The sequence below is a fragment of the Festucalex cinctus genome, chromosome 2 (genome assembly GCF_051991245.1).
Source record: "Festucalex cinctus isolate MCC-2025b chromosome 2, RoL_Fcin_1.0, whole genome shotgun sequence".
Lineage (NCBI taxonomy): Eukaryota > Metazoa > Chordata > Actinopteri > Syngnathiformes > Syngnathidae > Festucalex > Festucalex cinctus.
Window position 1 is genome coordinate 509,045 of NC_135412.1, and position 23,646 is coordinate 532,690.

At 38.7% G+C, this 23,646-nt stretch overlaps 1 protein-coding gene across 4 annotated transcripts; it reads right to left on the reverse strand.

Moving 5' to 3' along the window:
- Window positions 1-856: 856 nt before the first annotated feature.
- On the reverse strand, window positions 857-20,115 carry dennd2da (DENN/MADD domain containing 2Da). Of its 4 annotated transcripts, XM_077511920.1 has the most exons (17): window positions 19,788-20,115; window positions 18,176-18,236; window positions 18,009-18,095; window positions 17,850-17,915; window positions 10,873-10,911; window positions 9,522-9,617; window positions 8,626-8,801; window positions 6,955-7,067; window positions 6,814-6,883; window positions 6,665-6,742; window positions 6,304-6,444; window positions 4,488-4,636; window positions 1,912-2,083; window positions 1,730-1,780; window positions 1,565-1,646; window positions 1,248-1,493; window positions 857-1,096 (listed from the first exon to the last, which is right to left on the reverse strand). In XM_077511920.1, exons 1-17 carry the CDS (start codon window positions 19,815-19,817, stop codon window positions 1,029-1,031), a joined length of 1,725 nt encoding a protein of 574 aa, XP_077368046.1. In that variant the 5' UTR covers window positions 19,818-20,115; the 3' UTR covers window positions 857-1,028. The 4 variants fall into 4 exon arrangements, with proteins under 4 accessions (XP_077368046.1, XP_077368048.1, XP_077368050.1 ...); XM_077511922.1 differs by lacking the exons at window positions 17,850-17,915; window positions 18,009-18,095; window positions 18,176-18,236; window positions 19,788-20,115 and adding an exon at window positions 15,727-15,943; XM_077511924.1 differs by lacking the exons at window positions 17,850-17,915; window positions 18,009-18,095; window positions 18,176-18,236; window positions 19,788-20,115 and adding an exon at window positions 13,761-13,902.
- Between the last annotated feature and the right edge of the window lie 3,531 nt (window positions 20,116-23,646).

The window sequence follows — 23,646 nt, forward strand, 5'->3', positions numbered from 1 at the left end:
TTAAATTAATACCCACCCAATCCCTGTACGTCACTCAGGATGACCAACAGAACAGTTAAAAAAGAAAAAGAAAAAAAGTCATGCAGTATTTCGTGGTAAATATGATTTGAAATTCTGTATCTCAACGTACACACAGTGATTAAACCTTTTTAGCTATCTAGAGGAAGAAAAGAGTAGCTTCATGATTCAACATAAATGACATCAAGCTAATTGAGCATTTAAATGCTTGAGGCCCTTACAAACTCATGGACCCTTCATCGGCATGTCAAAGAATTCAATTAACTAGTAATTATTTTCTCCATCTTCCAAATATAGTGCATAAAAAATCTCCACATTCCATCTTGCACACACAAGCAGTGTAGCGGTGCAGCGTCTGAGGGCCCCAGTTCCGTCTTCCCTTAACCTGCACAGGTTGAAGTTGTGGAAGTGAAAGTGCAGCAATTTCTTGTGCAAGTGTGCATCATTGGCGGCGCTTCAGCCACATCCTGTGCACGTGGCGTTTGCTTTTCAGATGTGGGCTTGTGTGCCTACAAGCAGCCCTGCGCTCACTTTTTCTCACGCCTGATGCTTTCGATAGCGTTTTTCCGTGCTTGTGTTCTTGTCATGTTTTTCTTAGCCTTACAAACTGAGCCCCCGTCTTCATTTTGACATCTGGATGGGGCAGCGTGATGTGAACCTCCAGTGTGGGTAACATCCAAACATGAACCTCTGCTTTAGGCTGGTGGAAAACTGGAGCTTAAAATCCAAATTTTGGTTCTGTAGAAAACATATTTGACAGCAAAGTGAAGAATGAAAAGCTAAAAGGGTGAAAAAAAAAAAAACATTCAGGTTGGCTTTCAAATAGATCGTATGGAGATGGCCTTTCAAAACTAGTCTTTATTTGGTTGAAATTTCCTGCTCACCAGCAATAAATTGTAAACCAGTGTTTGGACAAAGTAGCAGCAATAAAGTATGTCACTTTGCATAAAAAATATTTAACAGCAAATGACTAACATAAACAGTGCAACATATGTATGAACTCAACACGACTAATGTTTCTTGGTCTTTTCCTTTTTCTTCTTTTCCTGGTATTCCACAATCTTTTTGTGAAATATTCCTGCAAGGGGAAAAACAAAAACTTAAATGAAAACAAAACAGTTTTTCACAACCAGGAAATGTACATTGAAGGGATTAGAACGTTACCCCCCTAAGCCTCTTGTGTCCTTTTGTCAAATCGAATTGAACGTGAATTGGAGAGCGAGCCTCACCCTGCTGCGGTCCAGTCTGCTGTTGCTCCACCTCCTGAATGAACAGATCGAACATCTGCGTCTGGATGAACTTTTTGACAAAATGTCGCGTGGTCTTCGACTCGATGGCTTTGTAGAAGCTTCTTTTCTCAAACACCCTCTGTCCTCTCGCCGGACTGCATTTCACGTAGGACATGTAATGGCCGACGGTTTTCACGAAGAACAGCAGGAAGGCCTCCGACACCACGCGGTTCAGATCTTCTGTCGCTGAAAGAGACGTCACAAACGTGATGATGAGTTATGTATTTAACACTTGCGAAACACTGCAGTCGACCTACACGAGTCTTCCCTCCTGCGACCGAGTGCCTCTCGGATTTCAAGTTGCAGTTTGGGAGGAAGAATAGAGTGCTCGTCACCGATCTGCAACAAGGTCATTGCAGAGATTTTCATTTTATTATTTGAAAGACTGAAATATCTTAAAGAAAAAAAAAATTGTAGCTTACAGAAACAATGAAGGTTTTCTTTTTGTTCTCGGATAAATCCACTATCAGTAGCTGTGAAAAAAAGAAAAGTGCAGAGAAATGTGACTGTCGTGTCATTACACTGATGCCATTTAAACAACAACAAAAAAACAGCATTGCTTTTGAATCGGTTGAAGAAACTTCAAATATTATCTCCAACTCACATCACTTTGGTCGGTGACGAGGTCAAGCAGGCGTTTCTGTACTCCCAGCAGGTATGGGGTTGGTGCCATCACAACATCGATTAGGATCTCTGGAACTATGGAGATAAAGGTGTGCTGCCAGGTAAAAGGATAAAGAAGGGCTGCTACAGCGTGAATGACCTGCGATAGCGTGCTGGCAAGACAAAAAAAAAAAAAAAAAGACGACAGAGAAAAATGTTACCAACCCACAATGTTATAAGAGTTGATGTCATGCCCATTTATAATCTCCCTTTCAGTGATACAAACACCAAATGTATCATCTTTAATTTCTTATATGGATAGTTTCAATATGGAGAAAATAAACGAGGTTAAGCACGTGCTAATTTAAATTCTAACTTTGAAAAAAAAGTCTTGTTCGTGTTTGTACAACCTTGAAAATATCGACCTCTCAAATGTGTATACTGGTTGCAAGTGTTGACAGTTCAGACAGCACATTTTACGAGTGGCCTTCATGAATGTTGGGGCCTGTTCCTTATGTTTCCCTACTGGGGGGTTTCACACAAACAACTAGCAAAACTCGTTCATCTGGTTTCTTTGTGTTACTCCAACGCAACAAAGCGGGCTAACTATTATGATACAACCCCTAGCAACAAGTATGGAATCAGCAGTCTTGGACGAGCACTCGCTCAGACGTTTTATTCTGTAGATCAAACTCAGATCAAAAGCATGAAACAGTCGGAAGGTCATTCCAAAGTGCAACATCTTGGCTTTCAGAAACACGACAAGAAAAGAAGAAAAAAACATTGTGCTGGTCAGTAAATGTTACTTTTACTAATTGCAGGGAAATAAATATGGAATCACTCCATTCTGAGCAGAAAATAACGACACACCCAGTCAATTTCCTCTCCTTAATTGGGCACCTGGCTCAAATGACATCTGCTCGTTAGTCAGCAGTTAAAAAGAGTGCAGTTATCACACCTTGGAGGGCTGCTGGACCAAGTGGATTGGGCAAGAAACATGGCTCCAACAAGGGAGATGTCTCTTGAGACCAAAGACGTGATTATCAAATTTCTCGAAGAAGGTAACTCTACATGTATGGTTGCCAAAGATGTCCGCTTTATCCAAGATCTGGACCGAGTACAAACAACATGGGAAGTCGAGTGTACTGGTAGACCAAGGAAGACATCTAAAAAACTAAAGGCCATATGTCTTGAAAACAGAAAATGACAAATGAAGAAGAAATGGGAGGAAGCTGGAGTCAATGTATTGCTTGAAGGAAATGGAATTTCCATCCAGGAAAGCTCAAAGGAAACCATCATTGACACTTATACAAAAAAGAACAAGACTGCAATGGGCTAAGGAGCGGCAATCAATCAACAATCATGGACTGTGGATGACTGGATGAAGGTTATCTTCAGTGATGAGTCACCAATCCGCATTGGACAGAAAACATCCAAGTTCCCACAGTCCTTGATGATTTGGGGCTGCATGTCAGGCAAAGGCACTGGGGTTACATCTTCAATAAATGCACAAGTTTACATTGACATTTTGGACAGCGTTCTTATCCCTTCAATTGAAAACATGTTTGGGGATGATGAAATCATTTTCCAAGATGCCACAGAGCAAAAAACTGTGAAAGCATTTCATGGAGAAAGACGAGTTTGATCTACAGAATAAAACGTTTGAGTGAGTGCTCGCCCAAGACTGCTGATTCCATACTTGTTGCTCGGGCTCGTTTACATCAGGCAGTTTGGTTCAAATACAAAATGTAGCTAATATGATTGAGTCGTTTGATGAATGACATCCTGTATCAGTATTGAAATCACATTTTAGAACATAAAGTGCTTAACAAATGTATTCACATATTGGAGGCCATCCAGCATCACTCAAACGGTTTCATTTTTCGCATGCTCTCCCACGTCTGCCATTTTCAACAGGAATGAGGAATTTTATGTAGAATTCACCGTTTTGTTGACAAATATAAACTACATTTCTACAGACTTCTCTGAAAAGTCAGAAATTAAGCATAACATTGAAGCACATTTTGTCGTGATGAATGCCAGTAAATAACTGATTTGACACCTGGACTATTATTTTCATTAGAAAAAAATCTAAACATAAATACCAAATGAAAAGATAATATTGTTAGACTACAAATATTTGGGTGAAGCGCTGCTTCACACCGATGTAGTGACCACGACAGAAGCACATCATTATTTAGGTTTTCTCATTTCCTTTAACGTAGGGCAGATTTGATCAAGTGTGAAAATGACATTTTTATACAGAAGACATACATTTGAATTCCATGAAATAGGGGTTACAGTTTTATTTTTTTTTATTAATGTATTGACAGATCAAATTTAAAGAAACCCTTCATTTTTTTGCAACTTGTAGTAAATGGTATTGGTTTGTTTGAGCAATACAGAAATAGGATGTTATCCTGCTTATAAACATATTTGCAAAACTAGCATAATGAAGGATGAGCTGGGATAAGCGCTAGTTGACCCACGATATTTGATATTTGTGATATTTGAGTTTGTGTTACAGAAATATACAGTAAGGGGTGTTGAGTTGTCGACAGGGCGAGTGCGCGTTACCCCAACTCGTCAGCAATGAAGACGATCCGTCGCTCAAGAACTGCGGCCGCAAACACCAGCAGCACCTCCTCATCTGTGAGGCAGCTGAACAGCACCTCGAAGTTGACGTGTTCCAGCCAGGAGTCCAGCGGCCGCGTCAGTCTGATAATCTGCCAACAACGACAGTCGCAAGCGTCACTCATAGCAGCCGGCGTTTCAATCACTTGCACCAATCACGTCACGTGTGCTTTCTCATGACCGGCTTTCTTCTCATCCTGTTATCGACAAGACATACAAGATGCATACTTGGCTTTTTGAAGATCTTCTTCCGCCACTAGGTGCTGACTGCACAACTGCAGTGCGCGAGAGCCGTTGAAACATTGTACGTGGCCTCATGCTCGGAGGTGTAAGTTGAGCAATGTAGGGCAGGTTGAGACACAAACTCCAAACAAACACACCCACCTTGAAGGAGATGAGTACTCGCAACTTGGCAAGTCATTACAGCAGCTTGGCCTCTGCGTTCTTGTGAGACATTCGTGCACACAGTTTGGAGACCACAAGTCATTTTGCGACACCCGTTTTTGTGAGCCTACCTTAAGGTGTAGTTGCAGCTACAGAATATACACTGGATATAAAAAGTCCACACACCCCTGTTCACATTTTAGGCTTCAACAGAGAGTTGAAAACACGCTTTTTGTGCGGGTAAGTGCAAAGGTAACGACATTTTGCAATGGTGTCCGAATGTCCGGGGAGCGAACATGTCGGGCGCTCAAAATCACCCACAATGCACTCTGAAAAGTAGTGAACATCGATGTTCACTCAATCGGGCTGATATAGACCACAATGCATTGCAAGTATGAAAAAAACTAGGGCTGTCAAAGTTAAAGCCTTAATAGATGAATTAATCACAGAAAAATGTCGCATTAATCACGTATTAACGCATATTTTTTTGACCACACTTGAGCCTTGAACGCAAGCGCGGTTGGTTACGTTGAAGGCTGCACAGGTCAGTGATGAGGTCAATGCACGGCATTTCCTACGCCTGTTGTTCCAAAATGAGCGGGGTGACTCCGGTTGGTGTGCTCGCTGGTAAATTTCCCTTTAAAAAAACACCCCGACGGGACTTTGGATAAAACTAAAGTAGTTTGCATTTAATGAATTAATAACTGCTGAATTGCACCCAATTGATATGATGCTGTTACGTTTTGAGCAATACACGCATGCATGCAATTGTGTACATGCATTTAATTTATTCATGTTTGGAAATGACATTCAGATAATAAAACGAGTTAATGTCAAAATATTACAGTTTTTTATATTCATTTTATATTACGCGAATACGCAAGTAATTTAGCTGATTAATCGTGATTAATCAAAATTAAAAAGTGTGATTAATCAGATTAAAAATTGTAATCGTTTGACAGCACAAAAAAAAAAAAAAACAAATCAAAGGAATTTCTGGCAGCCTACTAAAATAGCAGAACTCTTTTTGGGGTTAATCAGTGGCACTTTAACCGACTTCTTTTTAATACAACTTTAAATCTGATTGGTGAATTCAGAACACTGGCACATCACCAGTTATAAGAGGATGTGCACACTTGTGCAACCACATTATTTCAGTCGTTTAATTTTACTTCCCCTCTTGCAAAGATTTCATTTGCTTCATTTGAGTTGGACAGGTTACATTATTGGTCTGTATTTTTTTTTTTTATGCTTTTTTAACAGGGGTGTGTAGACTTTTTGTATTCACTGCATTAAAAAAAAATTGATATTAAATACTACAGGCATCCTTTCATAATCACACTTCATCCAAGCGGAGGCCTGGCATCGCTCTGACCTCAGTGCCCGACTCAGGAATGAAGCTTTTAATCTCCACGGTGTTTCCTGGAGCTGGGAATGGAGCCTCCCGCAATTTCTGCATGAACGGGTAAATCATGGCCATGGAGATCTGCCGCCTCTTCTCAACCTCATCAAAAATCTGCTCACAAAGAAAAAAAAAAAAAAGACAATGTACCAATAGATTTTAGAAGAGACAGATACTGTACTGGGTTTGACACTGGCTCAAGGCAAACTAATACACCAGTTAAGTATTAAGTCGTGATACGAGATATTAGGTGTGCCACTTACAACAGAAAATGGAGATATTTTTGGGATGCAATTCAAAAGATGTTCTTTTGAAAAACCTTCATTTGAATCACCTTGGAAAAGAGGCCGAAACAAGCCAAGCTGCTGATGATGCAGTACGCCTCAGGCGGACGAGCCCCCTTCCCACCAGGCTGCAGGTTGGACAGGCAAGCGGTTAGTTCACGTTACGTCCGTTTCCAGTTCACGCGGTCGACATGCTAACCAGCAGACGGCGGCAGTATCCATTTCTTCGGCTGCCGTCGATCTCGGTTAACACAAAGGAGAAGGTCTCACTGGAAACAAACACATCAGGAATGTCACGATGGAGAGAAATGTTCCCAAACTGATGCGTTTTCAGTTGTACCTGTGATATTCTGTCAAAGGGGCCCATTTGATACCCTCTGGGAAGCAGAAGAGCGTGATGGCCTTTAGTGTTCGCTCCTCTTCCTCCTTTTGAAATTTCGCCATTCCGTCTCTCTGAATGGATGCACACGCGTCAAAGCACACAAGAACATAAGCACACATTCACACACAATTTAGTTAACGTGGCCATCTTGCAGTAGAGACATGGCATTTATGGTGTTTATTTTTTTTATTTATTTTTTATTTTTTTTATCCGATACACATTTTTTATGTAACAGAAATGAGTCTTGATTGGGTGATGGTGTTATTATGATAAAAGCTATGAAATGTGCTGGTGGACATGTGACAACCATATGAGGTGATCTGGAAAAATGGTCAATTTTATTGATCTACAGTACAATGTAAGATAGGGATGTGCATTGTGTGCAATTAATCAAAATTCAATTACAATTGTTATACTAATTACCAAATCAGCATAATCGTAAACAAAAGAGATTAATACTAATTTTTGAGTTGTTTAAATGTATTCATTTGCACCTTTTTGAATTTTTTAAATAATTAATACATTTCGTTTCATCCAAAAGGAACTTGCATAATTATAGTGTTTTAAAGAATTTTGTCTTAATATTTTTTGTTTTATACGTTTAAACATATTTTGTTTTTTACCAAAAAAATAAATGTTGGTCCTACTACACAGTGTACATGCTGCACTCCAACTTCAAGTTTTTGCAAATATGAATAAACAAATAAATAAATAAATAAATAAATATTATTATTATTATTATAAATATATATTGTTATAAATTCTGTTTGACCCAAAAGGAACTTACCTAATTTGTGTTTTTATTTATTTATTTATTTATTTTAATTAGGCTTAATATTTTTATAAATGCGTAATGTTTTGTACCAAAAAATAAATAATCCTGATTTCAATTATTGCCAAAATAATTCCGATTATTACTTTTCCCCATAATCGAGCAGTCCTAATGTAAGTCAACAAAAATTAGATTTAAGTGTCATACATTACATTTATTTATAATAAATCACAAGGGTTGTTTGTCTGTTAGAAAACAATTATGTAAATGTGACAAGATATGATAAGTAAGGTAAGATATGTTTTGAAAAACCAAATCACCAAGAAGTCAAAATCACAATATCTGTTTCACATATTTGCTTTTTTGTGAAATGTATATGTTGTAAATGTTAACAGAAATGTTGACTCAATATTAACTTAATATCTTTTTTACACACAAAAAAAAAAAAAGTAAAATAAAATACAATTATTATACATGAAGCCGGTTGACATAACATTGATTTGTTTTGCAGAAGAGTAAGAGAAGTAATTTGAATATGACAATTTTAGATCGATCAGTAACATGTAATGCTGTAGATTTAATTATTATATAGCTGCTCCAACATGAATTAACAGAATATGGAGAAGAGATGGGATTGCATTAGTCTCCAGTTCTTCCCATTCCTTTTGGAACATGGTAAATATGCAATTTTGTCAGTGATGATGATGATGTCTTTTTTAAATTATTGATTGTACTTTTTTTTTTACATCGTGTGTGTCTCATTGTACATTTTTCATTATTTTCATGTTCAAAATGAATATTAAAAAAAACAAAACATGCATTATATTTGTAATGGTGTGATTCTTGAACAAACCAACCTTGGGGAACTGGTAGGTGATCTGAGGTTCGTAGCTGTTGCCATCTTTGTTCTTCTTGAGGCTGACCACCACCAAGTACTCGAAAAAGTACTGACCACTCGCAAAACGTCGTTGCCTGGTTGCTTTGTCTTCCCCTATCAGGCCAAGTGCATCAGGAGGATCTTGGTCTTTCATTTCTTCAAAAACAATTGAAAATTGCCGATTGACTCTTTGAATTGCTAGCATATCAACATAATAAGCACAATCAAATGCATTTTAAATTGGATTCAATCTGAAGATAAATTTGAGCCCATGATTTTGTACACCTTTTACACGTTATTTACAAAATAAGCATTGAAATCAAATACTGTAAGATCATATACTGAATCTTGATTTAAGCAAAAAAAAACTTCAGTTAATCTCCATCAATGACTAACGTAACCACTAATCCTTAACACAGGCTGACAAACTACATTCCTTTGAAATCAAAAGTAAAACTCATTGGTAACTGTTGGATTGCTTGGGGGGCGGAGCCACAAAATTACAATTTGTCATTTATTGGTATTGCCAACATTGACAAACTAATAAAAACTCGAAATGTCCAAGAGCAAAACACTACTTCCACAATGTGTAAATGAGATTTAACAGAATAAGAAATATTATATTACAGTTAATAAATTAAGCATCTCATTTTACTAAGCAGAACCAGTAAAAATGGAAGAAACTGCAAAGAGCTTGTGACACACGTTTTTGACTGCTTTAAATAATTCAACCATAATTTCAACACAAATGTCCATCACAAACTATTAAATACTTATAATACAAGTTAAAGAAGAAGAAGAAAAAAAAGGGACAAAGTACAGTGTACTGTCTAGATGTGTTTGGACATCAATGTGGTTAAATGATGGAAAACTTACTATCTCTTTTGCCTTTGCGGAAAGAAGACCACATAGCACTTAACCTCTTGAGGGCTTTTGGTCTTCCTCCACTCCCATCTTCACCTGGGATGGTGCCTGTTGGGGAAATTATGGCAACTACACACTTGCTATTGAAATATTCAAAATCTAGATTTGGGACACACATCAAATACATGATCTTTTCATAGATTATAATATGCTATGTAGCACCATATATCCCAGGGTTGGCCAAGTTGGGTCGTCGGGAGCCGCTATCCAGCCGGTTTCCCATGTTTCTCTCCACTAATGCACCTGATTGATGATCAGGATCGTTAGCACGCATCTGCAAAACTTGCTGATGAGCTGATCATGAGAATCAGCTGGAGGGAGACGTGGAAAACAGGATGGATAGCGGCTCTCCGGGACCCGACTTGGCCACCACGGATACGGACTCATGACGGGTTTTCAGCAATTCACAATTTGGTTGTATGGAAATGAGCACACATCCACGTCTAAAGACAATTCATTTAGAGCATGGCTGCCCAACCTGTTTTTCCCTAAGTTCTACTGTTGAAGTAGCCAAACATCTGTGATCTTTTTTTTTTCGTGTTAAAAATCAATTATGATTATTTTTTTTTTAAATCGTTGGGGATGTGTGGAGAGGTTTGTGGATGTGCATTTATCCACTACAGTATTGTCAGTGGATGTGCGGAAACCAGCAGCGTCCACTCAATTCGTGGATTGACCCACACAACAAACATGTCGCACACACGCTAGGGATGCACGATAATATCGGTGACCGATAATTATCGGCAATTATCGCCCAATCTTGACGTTATACAGATAAACCGGATAATAGAGACATTTGCTGAAAATTGTCGACAACTACCGACCAATTTGATTTCATCCAGATAAACCGGATAATAAAGAAATTTGCCGAAAATGATTGGCAACAATCGACCAATTTGATTTCATACAGATAACCCGGATAATAGAGAAATCTGCCGATAATTATTGGCAATTATTGATCAATTTGATTTCAATTGTATTCAAGTAAATTTTGCAAACGGTTATCGGTTTACTTATCGGTTATCGACATCGACACTTTCGAAATGATTGCTTTATCGGTTGAAAATAGCATTATCGTGCATCCCTAGTTAGCGCACAGCCTGACGCGTGAGCGAAAATTTCAGGCCGCCAACACAGCGCAGCCCCGTATTTGAAGGGATGGGAAGTGAGCTTTTACTAACGTAAAAAGGGGTTTTCTTTGAAAAAAATGACAACTTTTGAATGTAATCTATAAGAACACACAAACACAAACCCACTTTTTGTAGAGCATCGTTTTGCGGCATATAAAACGTGACTGACTTACCGCCAACATCCGAGATCAAGTTACTTTTGGGCTGCTCGCCTAGAAAACACAGAAACTTTAGCTGAGTTTACAGATTTTAAAATGAGTTTTTCCCAACAGACGCTTAATTGTCAAGAGTACAGCAACGCATCAGACGCATACGAAACCTTTTCTGGCATAACGCAACCACTTGTGTTCTAATTATTTTATTGACATGGCACCAAAAAGTTGTATTGACAACAGAGACTCAACAGCACCAAAACTCACTGTGAGATTGATTAGGTTTGATTCCAGCTACTTTGAAAGACTTTTAAGGAAAGTTCAGCCAACACGCTCCATAATATTGATCGCGTTGAGCCAAAAAGTAGTAAGAACTAGGGGTGTTAAAAAAAATCGATTCGGCAATATATCGCGATACAACAGCATGCAATTCTCGAATCGATTCAATAGGCAGCTGAATCGATTTTTTAACATCCATTTTTGATGAAAAACTAACTCTCACACCTTAAGCATGGAAGAATGTTATATTAATGGAAAATTAAGCCTTAATATTTTTATTTCAATGCTGTTCTAACATGAAAAATGTTGCAACCTGTTTGTTAAATACAGTGGCTCAGTTATAAAACTGAAGTTTGAGATCAATAATACATTTTCATACAAATCTTACAGTGTACATGTACAAGTTTACTGAATAGTATTTTCTAAATTTGAGAGAAAAAAATCGCAACAATCGATTTGTAAATTCATATCGGGATTAATCGGTATCGAATCGAATCGTGACCTATGAATCGCGATACGGATCGAATCGTCAGGTACGAGGCAATTCACACCCCTAGTAAGAACACAGACAAACTGTTGAAGTCGCTTCTGAGAGGTTAATGGGATAAAAGCACGGGGCTTTCTCCAACGTTTGTGTGTTTTAGGACACTGTGACAAGATTGATGGAGAATCAGCAGCAGGAGGTGATTCATTTGACCACTGGCAATAAAATCCGTAGTTGTAAAGTAGCACTGAATGCATCACGACTGAGCAGGGTCGTACTTTTAACGTTGGGCTTACTCAAGAGAGATTTGTGGTGTCTCGTTGAAAGAAGCCTCTCTAGAGCTCTTTTGGGCCTTTCAACATACAAAGTTTTTGTTTTCTTTTCTGACTAAAGTCACCTGAAACACATTCGAGTGCACGGATTGCGAATGTTCACATGCCGTTCGTTCTGGCCTAGCAGATAGGATTTTACGACTGTACATGTTTTGTCAGTCCTGGCAACGTCGTACTTCACGAAGTCTGTCCTAATAATTCTTAGAGCGTGCTACAGCGCTGGCAGCCCGCTGAAACGTTTGTTTACTTCAGGCTCCAGGGAAAGAATTTTCATACTTGTGCTGTATTCACATCTCGCAGGATTACAAACAATTTCCAAAGAACTCTCTCTCAAACGCATGCTTAAAATGGAAAAAAAGGCAACGGCCAATGTTATTTGAAAGAGAACCATAACGATTCATTTGGCTTCATAGCAAGAAACCACCTAAGAGCCTTCATTCACCAGAAGAAACAAGGAAAAAAATGTTTAAAAACCTCCTGTCATATGCACAAAACAAGTCGAACATTATTAGGATGTCCACAAGTAAGCCAGCAACGACTCGTCATGATATTCTGTACAAACGGTTATTGTTGACAGTGAGCCGATTCAGCGCAGGGTTTGCATTCAATGAGGTGAACCTGTTCACATGAAGTGGGCGGAGATGGCAAAAGATGACTCATTCAAAACAAGCGTCATCAAGAGCAAACCGCAACCCGAACAAATATTAGCAAACAGACATCAAATTCAATACAGGTCAAAAGGCGCAGTTGCTAAAGCTAAAACCGTAATCGTCAATAGTGAACCATTTGGAGTAGTAAAAAGCCCAATTCCAATGAAGTTGGGACATTGTGCCAAATGTAAATAAAAACAAAATGCAATGATTTGCTAATCATTTGCAACGATAAGATATTTCATGTTCAAACAACTGAACATGATAGTTTTTGTTTGTTTGCAAATATCTAATTTTTGAATTAGTCGCCAGCTTTGTAGTAAAAGTGTGCAAGTTCTCGACTGGCTTGCCAGCAGTCCAGACTCGTCTCCTTTGAAAACGCGTGGCACATCAAGCAAAAAAGAAAATACAACAATGGAAACCACAGGCTGTTGAGCAACCGATGATGTACATCAACAACGGAAACTAATTCCACCTACAAAGCTTCAACAATTAGGGCCTTCAGTTCCCAAACACTTATTGAGTATTGTTAAAAGTTAATGTCACACAACAGTGCTAAACATTTCTGTCACCGCTTTTTTGGGCAGTGTTGCACACATCAAATTTGAAAGTAAACGAGTAAATATTTGCACACAACAAATAAAATGTGTAAAGTGTGAACAATACATTACATATTTTGCCGTGTATATGTTTACACTTAATAATTAAGAAATTGAACTCAATACAAATAGCATTTATCAAGTCTGAACTGAGTTATAGTAGCCATTTGCAAAGAGGAGAATTTAAAAAGATTCTGTTCCTGTTGAACAGTCGAGAACAGCCAGAGGCTCCTGAACAAGTCACAACAACAACATGCTGTCAATTCAAAAGGAAAAGGAATGGCACGGACCAGGGAAAATCTGTCATAAAGACACCTTACTTCGTCCATTGATATTTCATGATCAACAAAACTCAACAAAGTAACATCCTTGTAACAAGAAAGTGCAAGCATCAAAATTGCAGTTCATAATTTGACTTCATCACATTTCCTTTTCCATGTCAACAACTGCATTCCACAGTTGAGATGGAGTCAGACATGAAGAATTTCACCTGCTTTTGCCGAGCAAACGAAAGCAACGTTGAGGGAAGGAACTAGCGAATGGCAGAGGATCAATTCGAACTCACCCACTTTCACTTTAACGTAGAAATGTTAGTGGAGCATTCAGATTTAAATTTGAGTTTAAGTTTTCATATGAAGCGCTCTGTAATGTCATTCAAATCTGTCAAACAAGAAGGATGTTCAAACTCAAAGACTACTAATAGATAGTAAATATAAAATGGATGAGGTGAGGTCATAAAAAAGCAGTGACACGGCATTGTTTTCATTGCATCACCAAAAGATCTTAGCGCTTACTAAAGTGTCCAATCAGATTGCTCTGATGTCACAACTTTGCTGCTGATGTTTTGCAATTGGGATTCTCTCGTCCAATAATTAGGGCTGGGTTTAGAAAAATCAAATAATCAATCAAACTGATTTTCGATATCGATTATTTTTTCCCCATAAAAATGCAAGAGAAAATAGAATTTTAAAGGCCGATTTTTTTTATATCTTACCGTTTTCTTGAAATTTGATGTTCACACGAATTTAAATGTATTTTCTTACATTTATTACAAACCAGACTTATTACACTTTAAGACAATTCAGAATCTTTTTAATTTTATCTACAATGATTCAATTAGAATTCTGAAAATATTTTGATCACATCCTTGCTGATACCAAAGTTTGTGTAACAATTAAGAAACTACATAATTTAACCAGTTAATTTGGAGTTTAATGTTTGTGAAGTTTTTATATTTAAAAAGAATTGAAGAAAAAAAAATAATATCTGATTGAAGAGAATTAAATCGAATTTGGGGGGGGTCGAAATTGAATCGAGCTCTTGTGAATGGAAATCAAATCAATGAAGGAAATTAGAATCGATACCGAGCCATAACAATAACGTTTAGACCGTGAAGTCGGTCAGCCGCTAATAAAGTGCATTTGACCTGCTTGAGGAGAACAGAACAGCTTTTAGCAAGTGAAATGACTCATTCGCCATCATTGATTTTTGTCTTCTACGTCTTAATCGCTAACTTTGGTCAGTGATGCACAACAAGGAAAGAGATGAGGAACAAGTTAGACTCAAGCATGATTTGCAATCATTTTTCAGCCCGCACTATCAAAATGGAAGAAGAACTGCACACCAAGAGGACTGTGATGACTTTCAAACACCACAAATTCCCAACATGCAGAATATGTTGCTATGATGGGCACAAAACCAGGACAGGTTTCGCTTTTTGGCCGAGCTGTATGATGAATAGTTAAACATATTTCCCCCCTCCCATGGATTTTTTTCCCCAAATTATAGAGCTGTACTGGGAAAAAAAAAAAGTATCAATGATGCCATCTGTGACTGCAGTCAACATCCACAAAATTTGGATCACATTAGTGTGAAATGAAAAAGAAAGTTGTGCAATTTGCTATACTGTAATTTTTTTTGCATTCATATTGCAGTGCAATTGTACACCCTATTTCAGAGAGCACGAGTGCATCCTCATGTCATTTCCCTTTGCTTCAAAATTCTATAACCGCTGCCACAAACAATTTGGATTTAAAAGTCACATAATAGTCTGTGTTTTCAGTTTGATCTAGTTGTGAAAGTGAATACAATTCCCCATCACACTATAAAGGTGTCGCTGCATGCTCAGTTAGCGCCATGTTATGTTCATATTCCTGCAAATATTTACTGTAATTCAACGACTGCTTAAGTCGAGCGTGTTCACAATCACATCGTAAAACGAGGACCACTATTGTTAGTTGATTTACGTTTGTTTTTTTCTGGAGCACTCATCAATAATACTCACAATGGAGGCTAAAGTTCCTAATATCAAGAAGTGAGATGCTGTTAAGTGTGAAAGCCCGAAGGGAGTCAAACTCCACTTGACGGGAACAAAAATACTGCGTCGGCCACACTGAACACATCAACACATTTTGGCGTTCAGCTCCATTTCTTGTCTTAATAAGTGACGGCCCTGTACAGTTTTTTCGTTTGTTGTTTTGTAAGCAATTTGTGTGGAACAAGAAAAGATCATCTGCCTGCCAACAACTTACTCCATCTGCTTCTGAAGTCCGCCAGACGACGTCCCGTTCGCCTTCTCGTTACCGTTTCACTCATATTTCTCCTTTTCGTCAACTTTGGACTTGTATTTGGCCGAGAATGGACTAAACCAACAGAGGTAGCGCGTGTTCTCCATTCCAGTTCACGGCAAAGTCCACCATCATCATCATCATCATCATCATCATCATCATCGTCGTCGTGTGTGTGTGCGCGCGCTCGTGTGCACTCGGGCTCAAGCAGTGCTGCCTTCAAGTCCTACCTGCTGCTGTGGGATTTCTCATTCGCAGCCAGCAAACGACCTTCGCCTCATCTGCGCTGTTTGAAAATTACTGCACAGTTGAGCTGCTTAGGATTTTTTTGTTTTGTTTTGTTTTGTTTTGTGTTTGGTTTTGTTTGTTCAGCCGCTGCTTGTTTATGAGCTAGCTTATAAGCAAACTTAGCTTGTAGCAAACGCGTGTGACGTCACGCATGTTGCGTTCATGTCTCTGCACCGCTGAAAGGAAACTGATTCTGTCCTCTTTCATCTATAACTGCTTCAAACTTCAAAGCCTATGGAGGAATAGAATAATGTTTATTTCTTGTGATTGTATTGTATTGTATTGGTGTTATTTTTTTTATGTTATGTTATGTTTGTTTTTTGTGTTTCAGAAAATAAACTTGAGTTGAGTTGAGTTGTTTTTTAAATAGTTGCAACAATATATAACTGCCCGCACTGCAGTGATGTTGGGAAGTAATTAAGTATTTTTACTTCATTACTGCACTTAGAAGATGATTTTTCAGGACTCTCTACTTGACTTAAGTATTTATATTTCGTAGGACGAAACATCATAGCACCAACATGGAAGAATTACCAGGTAAGGGAAAGTTCATGTGTCTCATGCTGGCCTAAAAATAAAAAACACAAAATTCTCAAGTCTAATTGGAACAATAGGTGTATTTTTTTTCCGGCTGTTATCATTAGCTAATTTAGACATTTTTGTTCATCAGTCACAAGCATCAGTCATAAGCAAAGCTATATGAGAAGTTTTTTGTTTCTTTTTTGACAGCAGAAAAGTAGCACTAGCTAGCTGTTAAACAACAGCATTTGATTTTTAACATTATTTTAGCACTGTCAAAGTTACTTTTAATCTTCAATTTTAAAGGGGAAATATTTTGCTTTTATTCTCGTTGCCAAGTCATCAAAATTGATAAATATGTAATTGACAGTACATGTTAATTTTTGTACATTTCAAAGTGTGCACTTTCTTTCAACTTTTACTTTGATTCATTGATTCTACTTTTAGCAGAAACTTCTTGCACAAGTATCTGAACGTGCACATAAATACAGCGTGTGAGAACTTGCCAGTGACAGGTAGAAAAAAAAAATAGCAACACAATTCATTTATATATCTTTTTTTTTTTTGTTTAGTGGTGTGAGATGACTTTTTTTTTTTTTTTTTTTAATAAAATATGTCTTGGCTCAGTAAAGGTTGGTAAACATGACTACTTATATACCCAATGTAAACCAAACCATGACCTTAAAAACAAGGTAAATACCTAACATTGATTTTTGGCATTACCGTTACATTCTTCGTGATTATACATGCATGTGTTTGTTTTTTTTTTTTTAACCGTTATAACTGGTCCCCCAATCATAACCATGTGACCCGCGATGAAAACAAGCTTGACACACCTGCTCTGAATCGTCCGCAGGTGTGAATGAATGGTTGCCAGGTTATCATCCCTGGTGGTCAGTTCAGCGTGTACGCCACATCTCACCCGAAATCAACTAGTTATCCTCCTCCCGGTGACAGTCAACCGGATTAGAGGTATAAAAGATGGATATTGAATTTCCCATTGTGGGACAATTGAAAGGAACTCTGCCTATCCAGAGGGGAAATTTTAATTCAATTTGTGTACCATGACACAGAATTTAGATGTGATAAGAGGCTGAGCCTGTTGCCATTCATTCATTCATTCATTCATTCATTCATTCATCGAGAAAAGCGCAATTTGGGTTTCACGCTGGGACTCTTGACTGCGAGGCAGACGCACTAAACACAATGTCGGCTTATTTGGCTATTTCGAGACAACCACGACTTCAGTTTTCCGTCTGCAATAGATGATTTTGGTTTACCTGTTTTATTTATTTGGACCCGAGTGCTGTGCAACTGTGAGGCCGTCGCTCCATCTTGACATGTCTCTGAAATGAAAAGTCATGCAGTGAATATTCATGTACTTGATGTTGAGAGATGCATTTAATACTTTTGAGAAAGTAGATCATCATGACATTGACCTCTTGTTGAGAACGCTCGAGCTGATGAAAAGGACCATGCACCTCTCCGCTGTGAGACTCCGCCTTCTTCGATATTGGTATTCCTTTCTGCAGAAGAGCAATTTGTCCATGTGTGTCAAATTTGTGTTTGGTGACCTTTGCAGTCGGCGGTTCCCTCACAAGCTCACTTTTAATGCTTAAAGATGACAAGCTGAAGCTCCTCTTGTGGTTACGGGACAGCGGCTGACTCTAGAAGAGCATGGAACAAAGAAATATGGAACATGCAAATAAGAATTAAAAAAAAAAAAATTCATCTGTCATTTTTTTTGGGCCATTAATCAATGAATTTGATTAAACAATCTTTTAATGTTCAACTCTTTATCCAAAAAACAGGTCATTATTCAAAAATTTACAGTGCAGAAAACACACTAACACATTAATTATGATTCAAAAATGTTTTCTATTGTTTTATAAAAGTACAAGTGTCATGGTTGTGTTGTCTCTCACTGCAGTTCCGGAGTGTGGCAGGAGGCGGCGCCAACCTCGCAGCCCCTCCTTTGGTTCTGTGCCGGAAGTTTCCTTTGCCGTACCTGCTACGTTTGCTTGTCCCCTCCTGCCACATCCTTGCGTCGTCTCGTTCCTGTTCTCCGGCTTGTCGTGGCTTTTTGTTTCTCTTTCTACCGGTCTATTAAGACTGTTGCTACGTTGGTCCCTCGTGTTTTATGTTGCTACTTTGCGCTTTAGTGTTTTCTCATCCCTGAACAAGGTGTTTTTTGTTGCTACTTTGTTTTCTAGAACTTTTTCCCTGAGCAAGGTGATTTTCTCTTGATACTTTTGTGAACAATAAACTGTGGACTTTGTCTGTCTCTCACTCTGCATCCTGGCCTTGCTTTGCCTCACGGCATCATAACAACAAGCAGATTTGAAATTGTTTTATTCGGATTCAACAAAACAGATCATCAGTATGCGTTCAATTATCGGTGAATTTGATGATCAATTAATATATGATATTTTACAGACAGTCCGTCTTGAAACCTCTTTGAAATATCATGGAAAATGCATGTTTTGAATATTGTAAACATAAAATAAAACAAAAACTGCATCAGCCCATTTTCCATGTTTTTTTTTCCCAATTCATTTTCAAGCAAAAGTCGCCACTTTTTTTTTATATACTTATTAAGGCCATTTTTAATTTTGAAGTGTCTATATTTCAACAAATACTGTATATGACTTCATCGAATATGTTGAGGGAACATCCATTTATTATTTATTATGAATTTGTATGACTTCATTTGTCATAATGAGCTCTGAATTAAACCCACTACTGACGAGCGGTGAGCAGCAGCACCGTTTCCCCCAAGGACCTTTTTTTTTTTTGTCTGGTTGCGGGAGCAACTGGAGCACAAACCAAAAACCCTCATCGGGTAGAACATTCAAGCACCGCACAAACTCAGGTGTCACTTGTGCTCACAACATTCCGCCACTGCGATTGGCTGGCAACCAGTTCAGGCAGGCTGAGATAGGCTCCAGCACCCCTGGCGACCCTCGTGAGGAATAAGCGGTCAAGAAAACGGATGGACGGACATTCCAGCATTCAGCATTTCTATCACGATGATGAATTATATATGGAAGAAACCTTTTTCCGTCCTATTCACAACACGCAGGAATTTTCAAGGGTTCAAAACAAAACAGCGACCAATTTATTGCAATGGTCAATTTTGTCCCATAACAGGTTCAATTTCGGACCCTTGAGACAAACCAAACGAAACTCCAATCGAAATAGCAACATTTGTGACTTACCTCGTGCGTGTGCTGTGATGTCGCGTCCATGTTGGCCGGCGCCGCTCAAAGAGAATCTTCATCAAGTGAGTCCAAACGAAGCGTAAATGTTCGCTATACGCCGGGATGCATTGTTCGTTTTCCACAGAATGCGAGCGCCGATGTGTGTTGTGTGTGCTATTAAGCACACAAACTGAATGAGGAAGTGCACTTGTTGAAGTGTTGTCAGACTTCGGCTGGGATTTCCTCTTTCACTGCCAAGTCAAAGTTCAGCGATATCTGCCGTCTGAAATGCGCTCACGGCTCCTGATAAGCCATCTTCGCTGCTTCTGATATCGGACGCACGCGTACCTTTTTGATTACAGTCAGACTTTGAAACCAAAGCGAGTTTGTCCATTGAGGCAGGACCAATCAGGGGAGGGCAAATATTGTTGTCCGACTGGTTTAACTGATTTGACTGAGGCGGCATAAGGAACTGGCCACATGACTTTTGGCTACACTCGGTGATTTCTCCCTGCCTTGGACACACCTGTGGAGGTAAAACAAAAGAGAGAAAAAAGCTCCTCCAATACAGCACAGGTACGGCAGGGAGGTGGTGAAGTGCAAAATGGAGGGCAGGTGAGTTGTGGTCCTGAAGGTCACAGACACAAACATGCAAGTGTGACATTTGAACGTTGAAGAAACAATCTGGTAATGATGAGGGGGAGAAGAACTGCACGTGATCAGATAAACAGCAAGGCTGGGAAGGTGCGCTGGAGGGAGCCCCCGAAGGTACAACTAAGTAGTGCAAGACAGACAGACTAACTTTTTCCTCTGAGGGCCACATACAGAAAAATAGAAAGCTGCAATGGCCACTTTGATTTTTTTTATTTTGTATTTTTTTATTAACACATTCATTGCCAGACCAGAAAAAAAAAGCATCATTTGACGTCTTTTTCTGTCAATGGCAGTGAATGAGTTAAACATGGTAAAAATCCATGAAGCAATTATAAATTGTTGATATAATGTACAGTTACTTATTGAAAACTGCTAACAGTCACAAGGCAAATAGTGACCCCTGTGTGCCACTATAATAGATCCGCCTCTCCACTGAGCAGCAGCTGAATCCCAACTTGACATTCTGAACCACAAGAACAATCGGTTGTCAACTGACCACACTTAACAACCATTAATGTCACGTTTTCAATTTTTTTTTAATTAATAATTAACCATGAATTAATGTGATGTTTTCACAAATTGGACGTTGACACTAAGAAACAAGTGGATGAAACTATTTTTATTCCTGGAACTGAATTATTAGCTGCACATTTAAAAAAAATAATTTTTTTTGTTTTGTTTTTTTAAACAGCATTGAAAAATTATTTTTGGTATTTGCCGCGGGCCGCCAACAAATGTATGACGGGCCGCAAATGGCCCCCGGACCGTAGTTTGGACACCCTGCATTATTATATCAAAGGCAGTGAAGGAGTTGAGGGACAAAACGACCATAAATGTTCAGAAATATTCACCAAAAATCAACAAAAACACATTTTCTCATTCTGGTTTCTGTAGTAGTTAGTTGCATATTATTGCAAGCTTCTGCAGAATGAGAAAATGTGTTTTTATTGATTTTTGGTGAATATTTCTGAACATTTATGGTCATTTTGTCCCTCAACTCATTCACTGCCTTTGACAAGTATACGGGTATACCCATAATTGTCCAATATGAGAGATATGATAAATACTGGGAGCTGTATTAGATAGTACAACATACAGTATATGACATTGTGTGATTTTTTATTTTTTTTTAAAACTGCACATTCCACCTTTAAGTGTGCATTTTTAGTAATTAAGTATTTTAAGTTGTGTAAACTTTATGTTTGAAAGGTTACAGAGTAAAATTTGAATTTAAAACATTTTTTGTTAATTTATTAAGGTGCCACTGTGCTCTTAGTCAAAATAAATAAATAAATAAATAAATAAATAAATAAATAAATAAATAAATACATTTCTTAAAGACTCGCTCCACTTATGTGTTTGTGTCCTAAATGGGTATTTTGCTGTAGTTTTAGCTTTACTAGAGTGGCTCCAACAACAAATTCCTTGTTTTTAACATACTTAGCCAATAAACATTATTCCGATTCTGATTTAAAACATATTCCAATAATAATAATAATAATAATAATAATAATAATAATAATAATAATAAGTAGCTCATGTCCTGTAGTTGTAGGTCGACTGATAAAGGAAAGTAATCTATTCAAAGTAAACTTAAGTGGAGAGTTGTCGCATTCCACTTTTGTCCAGCACGGGGCAGCATAGAGCTGCTTTTAAAACTATTCAAGAGGCCTTCGTCAGTTTTCAATTTGAAGTCATGAACATCCGTAGCCATCTGTAAACAAATGGTTTATCCATCCATCCATCATCCATCCATCCATCCATCCATCCATCATCCATCCATCCATCCATCATCCATCCATCCATCCATCCATCCATCATCCATCCATCCATCCATCCATCCATCCATCATCCATCCATCCATCCATCCATCCATCATCCATCCATCCATCCATCCATCATCCATCCATCCATCCATCATCCATCCATCCATCCATCCATCATCCATCCATCCATCCATCCATCATCCATCCATCCATCCATCCATCATCCATCCATCCATCCATCCATCATCCATCCATCCATCCATCATCCATCCATCCATCCATCATCCATCCATCCATCCATCATCCATCCATCCATCCATCCATCATCCATCCATCCATCCATCCATCATCCATCCATCCATCCATCCATCATCCATCCATCCATCCATCATCCATCCATCCATCCATCATCCATCCATCCATCATCCATCCATCCATCATCCATCCATCATCCATCCATCCATCATCCATCCATCCATCCATCCATCCATCCATCAATCCATCATCCATCCATCCATCATCCATCCATCCATCAATCCATCATCCATCCATCCATCATCCATCCATCCATCATCCATCCATCCATCCATCAATCCATCATCCATCATCCATCATCCATCCATCCATCCATCCATCCATCCATCCATCATCCATCCATCCATCCATCCATCCATCCATCAATCCATCATCCATCCATCATCCATCCATCCATCCATCCATCATCCATCCATCATCCATCCATCCATCATCCATCCATCAATCCATCATCCATCATCCATCCATCCATCCATCATCCATCCATCCATCCATCCAACCAATCATCTATCCATCCATCCATCAATCCATCCATCATCCATCCATCCATCCATCCATCCATCCATCATCCATCCATCCATCCATCCATCATCCATCCATCCATCCATCCATCCATCATCCATCCATCCATCCATCCATCATCCATCCATCCATCCATCATCCATCCATCAATCCATCATCCATCATCCATCCATCCATCCATCCATCCATCCATCATCCATCCATCCATCCATCATCCATCCATCAATCCATCATCCATCATCCATCCATCCATCCATCATCCATCCATCCATCCATCATCCATCCATCCATCCATCCATCATCCATCCATCCATCCATCATCCATCCATCAATCCATCATCCATCATCCATCCATCCATCCATCATCCATCCATCCATCCATCCAACCAATCATCTATCCATCCATCCATCAATCCATCCATCCATCCATCATCCATCCATCCATCCATCCATCCATCCATCATCCATCCATCCATCCATCATCCATCCATCCATCCATCCATCCATCCATCATCCATCCATCCATCCATCCATCATCCATCCATCCATCCATCATCCATCCATCAATCCATCATCCATCATCCATCCATCCATCCATCATCCATCCATCCATCCATCCA

Excerpts from the sequence above, each read along its gene's own strand:
- dennd2da (XM_077511920.1), bottom strand. The coding sequence starts at position 19,817 with ATGGACGCGACATCACAGCACACGCACGAG. Across the intron at positions 6,445-6,664 it reads GTTTCGGCCTCTTTTCCAAG|ATTTTTGATGAGGTTGAGAA; the intron begins GTGATTCAAATG and ends CTTTGTGAGCAG. Across the intron at positions 1,494-1,564 it reads TCGCAGGAGGGAAGACTCGT|CGACAGAAGATCTGAACCGC; the intron begins GTAGGTCGACTG and ends CGTCTCTTTCAG.